Source organism: Oncorhynchus nerka, linkage group LG24 (assembly GCF_034236695.1).
Source record: "Oncorhynchus nerka isolate Pitt River linkage group LG24, Oner_Uvic_2.0, whole genome shotgun sequence".
NCBI classification, from domain to species: Eukaryota; Metazoa; Chordata; class Actinopteri; order Salmoniformes; family Salmonidae; genus Oncorhynchus; species Oncorhynchus nerka.
In genome coordinates this window covers 88,704,471-88,721,970 of record NC_088419.1, presented here as the reverse complement: position 1 = coordinate 88,721,970, position 17,500 = coordinate 88,704,471, and the positions used below count along the sequence as shown (strand labels likewise).

The 17,500-nt window shown below is 46.7% G+C and overlaps 1 protein-coding gene across 1 annotated transcript in view; it reads right to left on the bottom strand.

The window, feature by feature from the left end:
* Positions 1-17,500, bottom strand: part of LOC115125399 (DENN domain-containing protein 1B-like) — a 259,940-nt gene that overhangs the window by 61,283 nt on the left and 181,157 nt on the right. Inside the window, exons 16-20 of the mRNA XM_065009257.1 lie at positions 13,538-13,628; positions 10,441-10,481; positions 9,966-10,001; positions 6,289-6,333; positions 5,226-5,312 (exon numbers count right to left, since the gene is read on the bottom strand). Of these exons, the coding sequence (XP_064865329.1) occupies positions 5,226-5,312; positions 6,289-6,333; positions 9,966-10,001; positions 10,441-10,481; positions 13,538-13,628 (300 nt within the window). The remainder of the gene's footprint in view (positions 1-5,225; positions 5,313-6,288; positions 6,334-9,965; positions 10,002-10,440; positions 10,482-13,537; positions 13,629-17,500) is intronic.

Sequence of the window (17,500 nt, the reverse complement as noted above, 5' to 3'; positions counted from 1 at the left end):
AGAGAGAGAGATGGGAAGAGGTAGAGGACAGAGAGAGAGAGAGAGATGGGAAGAGGTAGAGGACAGAGAGAGAGAGAGAGAGATGGGAAGAGGTAGAGGACAGAGAGAGAGAGGAGAGAGGAGAGAGAGAGAGATGGGAAGAGGTAGAGGACAGAGAGAGAGAGAGAGAGAGAGAAGAGATGGGAAGAGGTAGAGGACAGAGAGAGAGAGAGAGAGAGAGAGATGGGAAGAGGTAGAGGACAGAGAGAGAGAGAGAGAGAGAGAGACAGAGGGAAGAGGTAGAGGACAGAGAGAGAGAGGGAAGAGAGAGACAGAGATGAGAGAGAGGTAGAGGAGGACAGAGAGAGAGAGAGAGAGAGATGGGAAGAGAGAGGACAGAGAGAGAGGGAAGGGAAGAGGTAGAGGACAGAGAGAGAGAGAGAGAAGAGAGAGGAAGAGGTAGAGGACAGAGAGAGGAGAGGTAGAGGAGAGAGAGAGAGAGATGGGAAGAGGTAGAGGACAGAGAGAGGATGGGAAGAGGTAGAGGACAGAGAGAGAGAGAGAGAGAGAGATGGGAAGAGAGGACAGAGGACAGAGAGAGAGAGAGAGAAGGGAAGAGGTAGAGGACAGAGAGAGAGAGAGAGAGAGAGAGATGGGAAGAGGTAGAGAGAGAGAGAGAGATGAGAGGAGAGAGAGAGAGAGAGAGGGATGGAGAGGTGAGGACAGAGAGAGAGGAGAGAGAGAGAGAGAGATGGGAAGAGGTAGAGGACAGAGAGAGAGAGAGAGAGAGAGAGAGAGAGAGATGGGAAGAGGTAGAGGACAGAGAGAGAGAGAGAGAGAGAGAGAGAGAGATGGAAGAGGTAGAGGACAGAGAGAGAGAGAGAGAGAGAGAGAGGGGAAGAGGAGAGGGACAGAGAGAGATGGAGAGAGAGAGAGAGAGAGAGAGAGAGAGATGGGAAGAGGTAGAGGACAGAGGAGAGAGAGAGAGAGATGGGAAGAGGTAGAGGACAGAGAGAGAGAGAAGAGAGAGAGAGAGAGATGGGAAGAGGTAGAGGACAGAGAGAGAGAGAGAGAGAGAGAGAGAGAGAGAGAGATGGGAAGAGGTAGAGGACAGAGAGAGAGAGAGAGAGAGAGAGATGGGAAGAGGTAGAGGACAGAGAGAGAGAGAGAGAGAGAGAGAGAGAGAGAGGGAAGAGAGAGAGGAGAGAGAGAGAAGAGAGAGGAGAGAGAGAGAGAGAGAGAGATGGGAAGAGAGAGGAGAGAGACAGAGAGAGAGGGAGAGGTAGAGGACAGAGAGAGAGAGATGGGAAGAGGTAGAGGACAGAGAGAGAGAGAGAGAGAGAGAGAGATGGGAAGAGGTAGATGACAAGAGAGAGAGAGAGAGAGAGAGAGGAAGAGAGAGGGACAGAGAGAGGAGAGAGAGAGATGGGAAGAGGTAGAGGACAGAGAGAGAGAGAGAGAGAGAGAGAGAGAGAGAGAGAGAGAGAGAGAGAGATGGGAAGAGGTAGAGGACAGAGAGAGAGAGAGAGAGAGAGAGAGAGAGAGAGAGGAAGAGGTATGGGAAGAGAGAGAGAGGACAGAGAGAGAGATGGGAAGAGGTAGAGGACAGAGAGAGAGAGAGAGAGAGAGAGAGCGAGAGAGAGATGGGAAGAGGTAGAGGACAGAGAGAGAGAGAGAGAGAGAGAGAGAGATGGGAAGAGGTAGAGGACAGAGAGAGAGAGAGAGAGAGAGAGAGAGAGAGAGAGAGAGAGAGAGATGGGAAGAGGTAGAGGACAGAGAGAGAGAGAGAGAGAGAGAGATGGGAAGAGGTAGAGGACATACAGAGCCTTCAGAAAGTATTCATACTCTCCCCACGTCTTGTTGTGTTACAGCCTGAATTAAGAATGTATTAAATTGATTATTTTCTTTCCCCCATGTCGATACAATACCCCATAAAGACAAAGTGAAAACATGTTCTTAGACACATTTATTGAAGGTGAAATATAGAAATATTTCCTTTACTTAAGTATTCACGCCACTGAGTCAATACTTTGTAGAAGCACCTTTGCCAGAGATTACAGCTGTGAGTCTTTCAGGGTAAGTCTCGTTCCACACCTGGATTGCACAACATTTGCACACTATTCTTTTCAAAATTCTTCAAGGTCTGTCAAATTGGTTGTTGATCATTGCTAGACAACCATTTTCAGGTCTTGCCATAAATTTCCAAGTAGATTTAAGTCAAAACTATAACCTGGCCACTCAGGAACATTCATTGATTTCTTGGTAAGCAACTTCAGTGTAGATTTGGCCTTGTGTTTTAGGTTATTGTCTAACTGAAAGGTGAAAGCAGACTGAAGGTTTTCCTCAAGGATTTTTGCCTGTGCTTAGCTCCATTCAGTTGATGTTTTATCGTGAAAAACTCCTCAGTCCTTAACTTCTTTGGGATAGGGGTATTTTGACGTCCGAATGAAAAGCGTGCCCAAAGTAAACTGCCTACTACTCAGGCCCAGAAGGATATGCATATAATGGGTAGATGTGGATAGACAACACGTTTCTAAAACTGTTAAAATAATGACTGAGTATAGCATAACTGAAATGGCAGGTGTAACCCCGAGGACAAACCATCCCAAAAAAAAACATCCCAAAAACTCTCTAGAAAGAGTTTCAGAATGGTTTATGGGAAATTGTAGTTTTTCTAAGTGGCTTCCATTTTGTCTGTAGTGTTTCCAAGCGCGTGAATGAGAGCGCGTTCTTTGGTATTTTTCTCGGTAAAGACAATAACATCTTAAATTTGATCATTTATTCGCGTATTTGGGTTTGATTATAAACGTTAATTGACTCGCCCGTCCAGCATCACTACTCTGGACGGCTCTGACTTAGAATACGTGGACAACTACAAATACCTGGGTGTCTGGTTCTCCTTCCAGACTCACATGAAGCATCTCCAATCCAAAATTAAATCTAGAATCGGCTTCCTATATCGCAACAAAGCATCCTTCACTCATGCTGCCAAACATACCCTCGTAAAACTGACCATCCTACCGATCCTCGACTTTGGTGATGTCATCTATAAAATAGCCTCCAACACTCTACTCAACAAACTGGATGCAGTCTATCACAGTGCCATCTGTTTTGTCACCAAAGCCCCATACACTACCCACCACTGCGACCTGTACACTCTCCTTGGTTGGCCCTTGCTTCATACTCGTCGCCAAACCCACTGGCTAAAGGTTATCTACAAGTCTCTGCTAGGTAAAGCCCTGCCTTATCTCAGCTCACTGGTCACCATAGCAGCACCCACTCGTAGCACGCGCTCCAGCAGGTATATCTCACTGGTCACCATAGCAGCACCCACTCGTAGCATGCGCTCCAGCAGGTATATCTCACTGGTCACGCCCAAAGCCAATTCCTCCTTTGGTCGTCTTTCCTTCCAGTTCTCTGCTGCCCATGACTGGAACGAATTGCAAAAATTTCTGAAGATGGAGACTCACATCTCCCTCACTAGCTTTAAGCACCAGCTGTCAGAGCAGCTTACAGATCACTGCACCTGTACTTAGCCTATCTGTAAACAGCCCATCTATCTACCTACCTCATCCCCATACTGGTATTTATTTATGTATTTTGCTCCGTTGCACCCCAGTATCTCTACCTGCACATTCATCTTCTGCACATCTACCATTCCAGTGTTTAATTGCTATATTGTAATTACTTCGCCACCATGGCCTATTTATTTCCTTAACTTACCTAATTTGCACTCACTGTATATAGACTTTTTGTTTTCTTTTGTTCTACTGTATTATTGACTGTTTGTTTTGTTTATTCCATGTGTAACTCTGTGTTGTTGTACGTGTCGAATTGCTGCGCTTTATCTTAGCCAGGTCGCAGTTGCAAATGAGAACTTGTTCTCAACTAGCCTACCTGGTTAAATAACATTTTAAAAATGTTTGGGATTCTTTTTATATGCATTTTGAAGGAGGGACAATGAATGGATTATTGACTGAAGCGTGCCAGCTAAACTGAGTTTTTATGGATATAAAGAAGGAGTTTATTGAACAAAAGGACCATTTGTGATGTAGCTGGGACCTTTTGGAGTGCCAACAGAAGAAGATCTTCAAAGGTAAGGCATTAATTATATCGCTATTTCTGACTTTCGTATCGCAACTCCCTGGTTGAAAATGATTTGTTATGCATGTGTGCTGGGCGCTGTCCTCATATAATCGCATGGTTTACTTTTGCCGTAAAGACATTTTGAAATCTGACATGGCGGCTGGATTAACAACAAGTTAAGCTTTATTTTGATGTATTGCACTTGTGATTTCATGAAAGTTTAATATTTATAGTAATTTAATTTGAATTTGGCGCTCTGCAATTTCACCGGATGTTGGCCAGGTGGGACGGTAGCGTCCCACTGATCAGCAAGAAGTTAACAATACCCATAACATGATGCAGCCACCACCATGCTTGAAAATATGAAGAGTGGTACTCAGTGATGTATTGTATTGTATTTTCCCCAAACATAACACTTTGTATTGAGGACAAGAAGTGAATTGCTTTGCTAAATTTTTTACAGTTTTACAAAATTATTTTAAAGCCTTGTGGCAAACAGGATGCATGTTTTGTAATATTTTATTATGTACAGGCTTCCTTCTTTTCACTCTAATTTAGGTTAGTATTGTGGATTAACTACAATGTTGTTGATCCATCCTCAGTTCTCTCCTATCACAGCCATTAAACTCTGTAACTGTTTTAAAGTCACCATTGGCCTCATGGTTACATTTCTGTAGTGACTGGGTGTATTGATACGCCATCCATCTACCAATAGGTGTCCTTCTCCGCGAGGCATTGGAAAGCCTTCCTGGTCTTTGTGGTTGAATCTGCTCAACAGAGGGACCTTACAGTTCATTTTATGTGTGGGGTTCAGAGATGAGGTAGTCATTAAAAAAATCATGTTAAACACTATTATTGCACATAGACTCCATGCAACTTATTATGTGACTAGTTAAGCAAATGTTTACTCGTTAACTTTTTTAGGCTTGCCATAACAAAGGGTTTGAATACTTATTGACTCAAGACATTTCATTTTTGATTAATTAATACATTTTTCAAAAACATGTCCATTTTGACATTATGGGGTATTGTATGACAACAAAATCTACATTTAATACATTTTAAATTCAGGCTGTAACAACAAAATGTAGAAAAAGTGAAGGTGTATGAATACTCTCTGAAAGCACTGTGGGAATAGTGTGTGTGTCTATATCACCAACCTGTCTCTTCTTCTCCATTCTCCGTGGCGAAAGACTCTTGGTGCTGGTGGGAGACCCTGAACAGATTGGCCTACCCTCCTCCTCTTCCTGAGAGAGAGAGAGGGAGAGAGAGAAGGGGGAGAGAGATAGAGAAAGAAAGAGAGAGAGAAGGGAGAGAGAGAGAGAGAGAGAAAGAGAAAGAGAGAGAGAAAGAGGGAGAGAGAGAAAGAGGGAGAGAGAAAAGAGGGAGAGAGAGAGAGAAAGAAAGAGAGAGAGAAGAGAGAGACAGAGAGAGAGAAGAGAAGAGAAGAGAAGGGGGAGAGAGAGAGAGAGAGAGAGAGAGAGAAAGAAAGAGAGAGAGAGAGAGAGAAAGAAAGAGATAGAGAGAGAAAGAAAGAGAGAGAGAGAGAAAGAAAGAGAGAGAGAGAGAAAGAAAGAGAGAAGGGGGGAGAGAGAGAGAGAGAGAGAGAGAGAGAGAGAGAGATTAATTATTCAAGTGAGTGTGTCACATTGTATGTAAAAGATCATATAACAGCCAGTAATACATGTGTATTTTGAGTGTGGTCAGGTCAAATCTGTTTAAAACAGAAAAATACAGCCTGGAGAGAACCTGTTCGTCATCCAGCGCCCCTCTCCTCAGCCTCTCTCTGACACTCAGTTCAAACGAAAGCCATCAGGCATATGGAGACATTCATCTTATAACATTAGCTTTGAAGGAATCAGCGGATCATTGATAAAATATGGGTTAGGGCTGTGGCTGGATGACATGACAGGCTATAACCAGAGGGGTGCTGGGTAAACATGTACACTCCTGAACTAAACTCATCTCCGAGTGAGCACAAACTCCATAACCAACAGTGTGTGTGTGTGTGTGTGTGTGTGTGCACGCGTGTGTGAGCGTGCATGTCCACATTTGTGACATGCACACATCTTGAACTGCACTGTTGGGTAAGGGCTTGTAAGTCAGCATTTCACGGTAAAGCCTACACTTGTTGTATTCTGCGGCATGTGACAAATAAAGTTTGATTAGAATTTTTTATTTGTGTATGTAAGCCCTGGAGAGGTTTGAATTCACATAGCTCACCCTTTGTTTAAGCCTGCGAATGCCCCTCTTGGCATGACTCTTGGCCTGTATGAGAAACACAGACATTAGAAAGAAACACATGCCCCATTAATATTCGACACTGTTCTGGTGTAACATCCCCTGGGCAAAAGACAAAGACTGAAGCTGGACACGAAAGTCTTCTCAGCTACACACGAAAGTCTTCTCAGCTACACACGAAAGTCTTCTCAGCTGGACACGAAAGTCTTCTCAGCTGGACACGAAAGCCTACCCAACTGGACATGAAAGCCTACCCAACTGGACATGAAAGCCTACCCAACTGGACATGAAAGCCTACCCATCATGAATGTCTTCCCAGCTGAACATGAAAGCCTACCCATCATGAAAGCCTACCGAGATGGACATGGGAAGCCTACTGATTATGAATGTCATCCCAGCTGAACATGAAAGCCTACCCATCATGAAAGCCTACCGATCATGAAAGCCTACCCAGCTGGACATGAAAGTCAACTATACAACACTGCACAAAGGAAAGGGCATCACAAGCACAAACACACACAATCTACCAGCTCCCACCATCCCAGTACCTTTCAGATATTCAAAGTGAGAACCTGTATGACTTAATATACATCTTAGGGTTAGGACCTAAAATGGGACCAATACATGTCTGTCCAATTATGGGCTGGCACAGTTGTCTAAGGCACTGCATCTCAGTGCTAGAGGCGTCACTACAGATCCTGGTTCGATCCTGGGTTGTATCACAAACGGCCGTGATGGGGAGTCCAATAGGGCGGCGCACAATTGGCACAGCGTCGTCCAGGTTTGGGGAAGGTTTGGACAGGGTAGGCCGGCTTTGTAAAATAAGAATTTGTTCTTTACTGACTTGCCTAGTTAAATAATTTAAAAAATAAAATAAATATGAAAGTATTTGAGGTGTGCTTGATTTGCCTTGGAATTTACACTTTTGGGACTATTCCATTGGTTCCAAACTACATCAAGAGCAGCTCCAGTATTTGAATATGTCTGACAGGGACTGTATGGTAGATCCAGCCTTCTATAGGCCGTCTCCACAGCTGGACTTGCCTTGGTCACCGCAGTGTTGATCAGCGCTCCGCCTCTCTGCAACACACACAACACATAATTGTAATTTACCGGCGCGCGCGCACGCACGCACACACTCGCGCACACTCGCACACACACACACACACACACACACACACACACACACACACACACACACACACACACACACACACACACACACACACACACACACACACAGAGAGAGAGAGAGAGAGAAACATACAGAGACAAACACAGGAAAGCAAACACACACACACACATACAGTACCAATCAAATGTTTGGACACACCTACTGTACTCATTCCAGGGTTTTTCTTTATTTTTACAATTTTCTACATTGTAGAATAATAGTGAAGACATCAAAACTATGAAATAACACATATGGAATCATGTAGTAACCAAAAAAGTCACCCTTTGCATTGACAGCTTTGCACACTCTTGGCATTCTCTCAATCAGCATCGCCTGGAATGCTTTTCCAACAATCTTGAAGGAGTTCTCACATATGCTGAGCACTTGTTGGCTGCTTTTCCTTCATTCTGTGGTCCAACTCATCCCAAACCATCTCAATTGGGTTGAGGTCAGGTGATTGTGGAGGCCAGGTCATCTGATGCAGCACACCATCACTCTCCTTCTTGGTCAAATAGCACTTACCCAGCCTGGAGGTGTGTTGGGTCATTGTCCTGTTGAAAAACAAATGATAGTCCCACTAAGCTCAAACCAGATGGGATGGTGTATCGCTGCAGGATGCTGTGGTAGCGATGCTGGTTAAGAGTGCCTTGAATTCTAAATAAATCACTGACGGTGTCACCAGCAAAGCACCCCCACACCATCACACCTCCTCCTCCATGCTTCATGGTGGGAACCACACATGCGGAGATCATCCGTTCACCTACTCTACGTCTCACAAAGACACAGCGGTTGGAGCCCAAAATCTCACATTTGGACTCACAGACCAAAGGACAGATTTCCACCACTCTAATGTCCATTGCTCGTGTTTCTTGACCCAAGAAAGTCTCTTCTTATTATTGGTGTCCTTTAGTAGTGGTTTCTTTGCAGCAATTTGACCATGAAGGCCTGATTCACACAGTCTCCTCTGAACAGTTGTTATTGAGATGTGTCTGTTACTTGAACTCTGTGAAGCATTTATTTGGGCTGCAATTTCTGAGGCTGGTAACTCTAATGAACTTATCCTCTGCAGCAGAGATAACTCTGGGTCTTCCTTTGCTGTAGCGGTCCTCATGAGAGCCAGTTTCATCATAGCGCTTGATGGTTTTTGCGACTGCACTTGAAGAAACGTTCAAATTCCTGACATTTTCCGGATTGACTGACCTTCATGTCTTAAAGTAATGATGGACTGTTGTTTCTCTTTGCTTATTAAAGCTGTTCTTGCTATAATATGGACTTGGTATTTTACCAAATAGGGCTATCTCCTGTAAGAAGGAAAGAAATTCCACAAATTAACTTTAAACAAGGCACAGATGTGAATTGAAATGCATTCCAGGTGACTACCTCATGAAGATGGTTGAGAGAATGCCAAGAGTGTGCAAACCTGTCATCAAGGCAAAGGGTGGCTTCTTTGAAGAATCTTTTGATTTGTTTAAGACTTTGTTTAAATACTTTTTTTTGGTTACTACATGATTCCATGTGTGTTATTTCATAGTTGATGTCTTCACTATTATTCTACAATGTAGAAAATTGTGAAAATAAAGAAAAATCCCTGGAATGAGTAGGTGTGTCCAAACATTTGACTGGTTTTGTACATCTACCAATACTAGAACAGTCCTAGTAGAACAATGACATCTACCAGCATCCCAGTACTCTACCTTTCAGAATCTACCAGTATCTCAGTACTCTACCTTTCAGAATCTACCAGTATCTCAGTACTCTACCTTTCAGAATCTACCAGCATCCCAGTACTCTACCTTTCAGAATCTACCAGCATCCCAGTACTCTACCTTTCAGAATCTACCAGCATCTCAGTACTCTACCTTTCAGAATCTACCAGCATCCCAGCACTCTACCTTTCAGAATCTACCAGCATCCCAGTACTCTACCTTTCAGAATCTACCAGCTACCAGCATCCAAGTACTCCACCTTTCAGAATCTACCAGCTACCAGCATCCAAGTACTCCACCTTTCAGAATCTACCAGCACTCTACCTTTCAGAATCTACCAGCATCCCAGTACTCTACCTTTCAGAATCTACCAGCATCTCAGTACTCTACCTTTCAGAATCTACCAGTATCTCAGTACTCTACCTTTCAGACTCTACCAGTATCTCAGTACTCTACCTTTCAGAATCTACCAGTATCTCAGTACTCTACCTTTCAGAATCTACCAGTATCTCAGTACTCTACCTTTCAGATATCCAGAGTGAAAACCTGTATGACCTTATACACGTCTTAGGGTTAGGACCAGACATGAGACAAATACATGTTATATCTGTCCCATATGAAAGTATTTGAGGTGTGCTTGATTTGCACTTTTGGGACTATTCCAGTGGTTCCAAACTAAATCAAGAGCAGCTCCAGTATGTGAACATATCAGAGGAGGTCTGTCAGGGACTGTATGGTAGATCCAGCCTTCTATAGGCCGTCTCCACAGCTGGACTTGCCTTGGTCACCGCAGTGTTGATCAGCGCTCCGCCTCTCTGCAACACACACAACACATAATTGTCATTTACCGGCGCGCGCGCACGCACGCACACACACACACACACACACACTCGCACGCACACACACACACACACTTGCACGCACAAACACTCGCACGCACGCACAAACACACGCACACAAGCGCGCACAAACACACACACAAACACACGCACGCACACACACACACACACACACACACACACACACACACACACAAAAACACACACAGGATTTCCATCCACCACACTACCCAACAGACGTCTGAATGTCCATACAAACATAAGCCGTGTGTATGGACAGTGTGTTTTCTCTATGGATCAAATCACACAGAAAACACATTCTTAGCATCTTCAGTTTGCTTTGTTTACTAAACAGAGAGATAGACTAAACTAAAATACACTCAATTCATTTTAATTGCATATCATCTTTGTATACCTTGACGGTGTGCACCCACTGTTGATAAGACTTGGAATTACCTGCAAGACATCAAAGGAACACATAATGAAAGACACGGAGATGTGAAAGTGATTGTGATGAGACACGCTGATAACTTGAATTTTATGGGACTGGTGTAGTGTAGTGGTGTAGCACAGTGGTGTAGTATGGTGTAGTAGTGTAGTGTAGTGGTGTAGTAGTGGTGTAGTGTAGTGGTGTAGCACAGTGGTGTAGTATGGTGTAGTAGTGTAGTGTAGTGGTGTAGTAGTGGTGTAGTGTAGTGGTGTAGTATGGTGTAGTAGTGTAGTGTAGTGGTGTAGTAGTGGTGTAGTGTAGTGGTGTAGCACAGTGGTGTAGTATGGTGTAGTAGTGTAGTGTAGTGGTGTAGTAGTGGTGTAGTGTAGTGGTGTAGCACAGTGGTGTAGTATAGTGGTGCAATGGTGCAGAGGTGTAGTATGGTGTAGTAGTGTAGTGTAGTGGTGTAGTAGTGGTGTAGTGTAGTATAGTGGTGCAATGGTGCAGAGGTGTAGTATGGTGTAGTAGTGTAGTATAGTGGTGCAATAGTGTAGTGTAGTGGTGTGGTGTAGTGGTAGTAGTGTAGTGGTGTAGTGTAGTGGTAGTAGTAGTAGTGGTGTAGTGGTGTGGTAGTAGTAGTAGTAGTAGTAGTGTAGTGGTGTAGTAGTGTAGTAGTGTGTAGTGGTGTGTAGTAGTGTAGTAGTGGTGTAGTATTGCAGTGTAGTGTGTGTAGTAGTGAAGTGGTGGTGTAGTGTAGTGATGTAATAGTGGTGTAATGGTATAGCGTAGTGGTGTAGTGTAGTGGTAGTAGTGTAGTGGTGTAGTGTAGTGGTAGTAGTAGTGTAGTAGTAGTGTAGTAGTGGTGTAGTAGTGTAGTAGTGTAGTAGTGGTGTAGTAGTGTAGTAGTGTAGTAGTGGTGTAGTAGTGTAGTAGTGGTGTAGTATTGCAGTGTAGTGGTGTAGTAGTGAAGTGGTGGTGTAGTGTAGCGGTGTAGTAGTGTAGTAGTGTAGTAGTTGTGGTGCAGTGTAGTAGTGTAGTAGTTGTGGTGCAGTGTAGTAGTGGTGTAGTGGTGTAGTAGTGGTGTAGTGTAGTAGTGTAGTAGTAGTGTAGTGGTTCAGTGTAGTAGTGGTGTAGTGTAGTGGTGTCGTGTAGTGGTGTAGTGTAGTGGTGTAATGGTGTAGTGTATTGGTGAAGTGGTGTAGTAGTGTAGTAGTGGTGTAGCGTAGTGGTGTAGTGTAGTGGTGTAGCGTAGTGAAGTGGTGTAGTGTAGTGGTGTAGTAGTGTAGTGGTGTAGTAGTGTTGTGCTGGTGTAGTGTAGCGATTTAGTAGTGGTGTAGTGTAGTAGTGTGGTGTAGTGGTGTAGTGTGGTGTTGTAGCATAGTGGTGTAGTATAGTGGTGTAGTGTAGTGTGGTGTTGTAGCATAGTGGTGTAGTATAGTGGTGTAGTGTAGTGTAGTGGTGTGTTGGTGTAGTATAGTGGTGTAGTGTAGTGTGGTGTTGTAGCATAGTGGTGTAGAGTAGTGGTGTAGTATAGTGGTGTAGTGGTGTAGTGTAGTGTAGTGGTGTGTTGGTGTAGCATAGTGGTGTGGTGTAGTGTAGTGGTGTAGTGTAGTAGTAGTGCAGTGTAGTGGTGTAGTAGTGTAGTAGTGGTGTAGTGCAGTGTAGTAGTAGTGTAGTGCGGTGGTGTCGTGTAGGGGTGTAGCGTTATGGTGTAGTGTAGTAGTAGTGTAGTGGTGTTGTGTAGTAGTGGTGTAGTGGTAGTGTAGTGGTGTAGTGTAGTGTAGTATACTGGGGTGGTGTAGTAGTGTTGTGGTGTAGCGTTGTGGTGTAGTGTAGTAGTAGTGGTGGTGTTGTGTAGTAGTGGTTTAGCGTAGTGTAGTGGTGTAGTAGTGTACGTTGTGGTGTAGAGTAGTTGTGTAGTAGTAGTGTAGTGGTGTAGCGTTGTGGTGTAGTGTAGTGGTGTAGTAGTAGTGTAGTGGTCTAGCGTTGTGGTGTAGTGTAGTGGTGTGGTGTAGTGTAGTAGTGGTGTAGTGGTAGTGTAGTGGTGTGGTGTAGTAGTAGTGTAGTGTAGTATACTGGTGTGGTGCAGTAGTGTAGTGGTGTAGCGTTGTGGTGTAGTAGTAGTGTAGTAGTAGTGTAGTGGTGTTGTGTAGTAGTGGTTTAGTGTAGTGTAGTGGTGTAGTAGTGTAGCGTTGTGGTGTAGAGTAGTGGTGTAGTAGTAGTGTAGTAGTGTAGCGTTGTGGTGTAGAGTAGTGGTGTAGTAGTAGTGTAGTGGTGTAGCGTTGTGGTGTAGTGGTATAGTGTAGTAGTGGTGTAGTGCAGTGTAGTGGTGTAGTAGTGTAGTGTGGTGGTGTCGTGTAGGGGTGTAGTGTAGTGGTGTAGTGTAGTAGTAGTGTAGTGGTGTGGTAGTGTAGTGTAGCAGTAGTGCAGTAGTGGTGTAGTGTAGTAGTGTAGTGGTGTAGTATACTGGTGTGGTGTACCAGTGTAGTGTAGTGGTGTAGTAGTAGTGTAGTGTAGTGGTGCAGTAGTGTAGTATACTGGTGTGGTGTAGTAGTGGTGTAGTGTAGTGGTGTAGTAGTGTAGTGGTGTAATAGTGCAGTGGTGTAGTAGTTGTGTAGTGGTGTAATAGTGTAGTGGTGTAATAGTGTAGTGGTGTAGTAGAGTAGTGTTGGGGTGTAGTAGAGTAGTGTAGTGTACCTTGTGTAGTGGTGTAGTAGAGTAGTGTTGGGGTGTAGTGGTGTAGTGTAATGGTGTAGTGGTGTAGTGTAGTGTAGTGGTGTAGTATACTGGTGTGGTGTAGCAGTGTAGTGTAGTGGTGTAGTGTAGTGTAGTGGTGCAGTAGTGTAGTAGTGTAGTATACTGGTGTGGTGTAGTGGTGTAGTAGTGGTGTAGTGTAGTGGTGTAGTAGTGTAGTGGTGTAATAGTGTAGTGGTGTAGTGTAGTGGTGTAATAGTGTAGTGGCGTAGTGTAGTGGTGTAGTAGAGTAGTGTTGGGGTGTAGTGTAGTGGTGTAGTGTAATGGTGTAGTGTAGTGGTGTAGTGTAGTGTGGTGTATTGGTGTAACGTAGTGAAGTGCCACTCACTTCCACAGAAACCTCCCTCAGTGATCTCCTCCTCGAACAGGTCAGTGAAGCCTCTTCCCGCATTCAGCTTGGCCAGACGGCCGTCAATAAACTGCAACATAAATTACAACACAGCATTACAGACCCGAGGTAGAGAGGGAGGGAGGGAAAACAAAGGGAGGGAGGAGGGAGAGAAAACAAAGGGAGGGAGGAGGGAGGGAGAGAGCCAGGGAAGGGAAAGAGAGAGGGAAAAGAAAGAGAGGAAAGGGGGAGGGGAAGAGAGAGGAGTGAGGTAAAGAAGATGGAGGCAGAGAGGGGGAGTGAGAGGGTGGGAGAGAGGGAGGGGGAGGCAGAGAGGGGGTAATGAGAGGGGTGGGAGAGAGGAGGGAGGAGGAAGGGAGTATGAGGGAGAGGGGGCAGTGAGAGAGGGAGAGGGAGAAAGGGGGAGGGAGGGAAAGAGGGGGAGGGAGGAGGGAAAGAGAGGGGTGAGGGAGAGGGGGGAGATGGATGGGAGGGAGGAAGAGAGAGGGATGGGAGGTAAAGAGAGGGTGTGGGAGAGAAGGTGGAGGCAGATGGGGGGGCGGGAGAGGGGGAGGGAAAGAAAGAGGGTGAGGAAGAGAGAGGGAGAGAGAGGGGGAAGGGGAAGAAGATGGAGGCAGAGAGGGGGGAAGAAGATGGAGAGCAGGTGGAAGAGAGGAGGGGGAGGCAAAGAGGGGGAATGAGAGGGTGGGAAAGAGGGGAGGGAGGAGGAGGGAGTGTGAGGGAGAGAGAGAGGGAGAGGTGAGAGAGGAGGGGAGAAAGGGGTGGGAGGGAAAGAGGGGGAGGGGGAGGAGGGGGAAAGAGAAAGAGGGGTGAGGGAGAGGGGAGAGAGAGGGGTGAGGGAAAGAAGATGGAGGCAGAGAGGGGGAGTGAGAGGGTGGGAGAGAGGAGGGGGAGGCAGAGAGGGGGAATGATAGGGGTGGGAGAGGGAGGGAGGAGGGAGGGAGAGAGAGGAGAGAGAGGGGGAGAGAGGGCGGTGAGAGAGGGATGGGGAGAAAGGGGGAGAGAGGGGCGGTGAGAGAGGGAGGGGGAGGGAAAGAGGGGGAGGGAGGAGGGAAAGAGAGGGGTGAGGGAGAGGGGAGAGAGTGATGGGAGGGAGGAAGAGAGAGGGATGGGAGGTAAAGAGAGGGGTGGGAGAGAAGGTGGAGGCAGATGGGGAGGGAGAGAGGGGGAGGGAAAGAAAGAGGGGTGAGGAAGAGAGAGGGGGAGAGGGGAGAGAGGGGGAAGGGGAAGAGAGGGATGGGAAGGGGAAGAGAGGGATGGGGAGGGAAAGAGAGGGAGGGAGGGCAAGAGGGGGTGAGGGAGAGAGTTGGAGGGGTGAGGGAAAGAGAGGGTTGAGGGAGAGAAGGTGGAGGAGAGAGAGAGAGGGGTGGAGGGAGAGAGAGAGGGGTAGAGAGAGAGAGAGGAGAGAGAGGGGGTAGAGAGAGAGGGGTAGAGAGAGAGAGAGAGAGAGAGAGAGAGAGAGAGAGAGAGGGTGGAGAGAGAGAGGGAGGAGGGGGTGGAGAGAGAGAGGCAGGGGTGGGGAGAGAGAGAGAGAGAGAGAGAGAGAGAGAGAGGGGGGGGTGGAGGGAGAGAGAGAGAGAGAGAGAGAGAGAGAGAGGGGGTGGAGGGAGAGAGAGAGAGAGAGAGAGAGAGAGAGAGGGGGTGGAGGGAGAGAGAGAGAGAGAGAGAGAGAGAGAGAGAGAGAGAGAGAGAGAGAGGTGGAGGGAGAGAGAGAGAGAGAGAGAGAGAGAGAGAGAGAGAGAGAGAGAGAGAGAGAAAAAGGAGGTATGTAGCGAGGCTGAACGACAGGGGAAAGAACACACTCGACTGGGCAAGTGTGTTTAATCCTACCTGTTCCAGACATGTCTCATGGTGAAATGAGGAGGGGTAATGTGGAGCAGGTTGTGGGGATTAGGGCAGTTTGCTGCCTGCTAAGGGTTGGTTTGGCTGGGAGACTGCATGGTGAGGCATATCAGCATCCCAAATGGCACCCTAATCCCTAAATACTGAACTATTAACCAGGGTCCTGGTCTAAAGTAGTGCACTACTTAGGGAATAGGGTGCCATTTGGGTTGCAATGCTGGTGTCTGATGCACCAGGAACCTTCATTTCCTGTCACATGGAGTTTATAAAACACTTCCCATAAATATGTTAATTATAAGGTCAGACATTACACGTCCCCCCCCACACACACAGAGAGACAGACCATTACACGTCCCCCCCACACACACAGAGAGACAGACCATTACACGTCCCCCCCACACACACAGAGAGACAGACCTCTGAGCAAAAAACGTTGAGTAAGTAGACCAGCATTTCTCAGATAAAACTACAGGGATTTAACAAGCCCCCCCCCCAAAAAAACCTAAAGAATGTAAATACATTGTATTAATTTATTCAATAAAGTCCTAAAAACATCACAGGCACAGGATAAGAACTGATCCTGGGTCATAGCCTAGCTGATATGAACACACCAGCTCAACCCAGCAGGGGCTGGGAGGAGACCTGACCAGACCTGGGTCGTTTCTGTAAACCAGAAAGTGTTCTATGATCTGAAAGATTATTGTGATCTAAAAAGGCAAAAGTGATCCCGAATCAGATCGTAAATCAGATACTCTGAGACGCTTGATGCATATGGCCTCTGGTGGAATAAGGGTTAAATAGATTAAAATGTTGGTTTTAGAGCTATGTCAACCCAGCCCGCTGTGGGTACAATTAGCAGTCTGCCTGTATCTTGTCAGGGATTGGGCATATCTCTCAGTGGAGCGCTAGGCTAACTAACTACCTAGTGTAAGGCTCCTCTCCTCCTCTCCTCTTCTCTCCTGTAGCCCTGACCAACTCGTTATAATCCTGCTAATGAGAAATGACACTGCAGGTTTTTACCACCGCATGGTAGCTAGCTGCTCCCTTAGCCTGCCCCAATTAGCACACATCATCACCAAGCCAAAGACACACTTATCTCAACCCAAATCAGCACCTAACCAAAGCCCCACTTAACCCCCCCCCCCCCTCTTCTACTCTCTCCACTATCGAATTAGGGAAAGGGGGATACCTAGTCAGTTGTACAACTGAATGCATTCAACTGAAATGTGTTTTCTGCATTTAATTACCCCCAGTTATTGTGTCCAGTAATTAGACATGGCTCAACAATAGCAAGGACCATGGACACCGGGCCCACAGCATGGACACCGGGTCCACAGCATGGACACCGGGCCCACAGCATGGACACCGGGCCCACAGCATGGACACCGGGCCCACAGCATGGACACCGGGCCCACAGCAAGGACACCGGGCCCACAGCATGGACACAGGGCCCACAGCATGGACACAGGGCCCACAGCATGGACACCGGGCCCACAGCATGGACACCGGGCCCACAGCATGGACAACGGGCCCACAGCATGGACACCGGGCCCACAGCATGGACACCGGGCCCACAGCATGGACACCGGGCCCACAGCATGGACACCGGGTCCACAGCATGGACACCGGGTCCACAGCATGGACACCGGGTCCACAGCAAGGACACCGGGTCCCACAGCATGGACACCGGGTCCCACAGCATGGACACCGGGCCCACAGCATGGACACCGGGTCCACAGCAAGGACACCGGGTCCCACAGCATGGACACCGGGTCCCACAGCATGGACACCGGGCCCACAGCAAGGACACCGGGCCCACAGCATGGACACCGGGTCCACAGCAAGGACACCGTGCCACAGCATGGACACCGGGTCCACAGCATGGACACCGGGTCCACAGCATGGACACCGGGTCCACAGCAAGGACACTGTGCCACAGCATGGACACCGGGCCCACAGCATCTCTCTCTACACTGCGGTCTCTGGTTTATAGGGCTTTGTTTGTTTGTTTGTTTGTTTTTGCAGAACAACATTTCAAAAGAGACGTGTGTAAAATGATGAACTGGACAGAAGATAGTATTTATGGCCGTGAATCTCAAT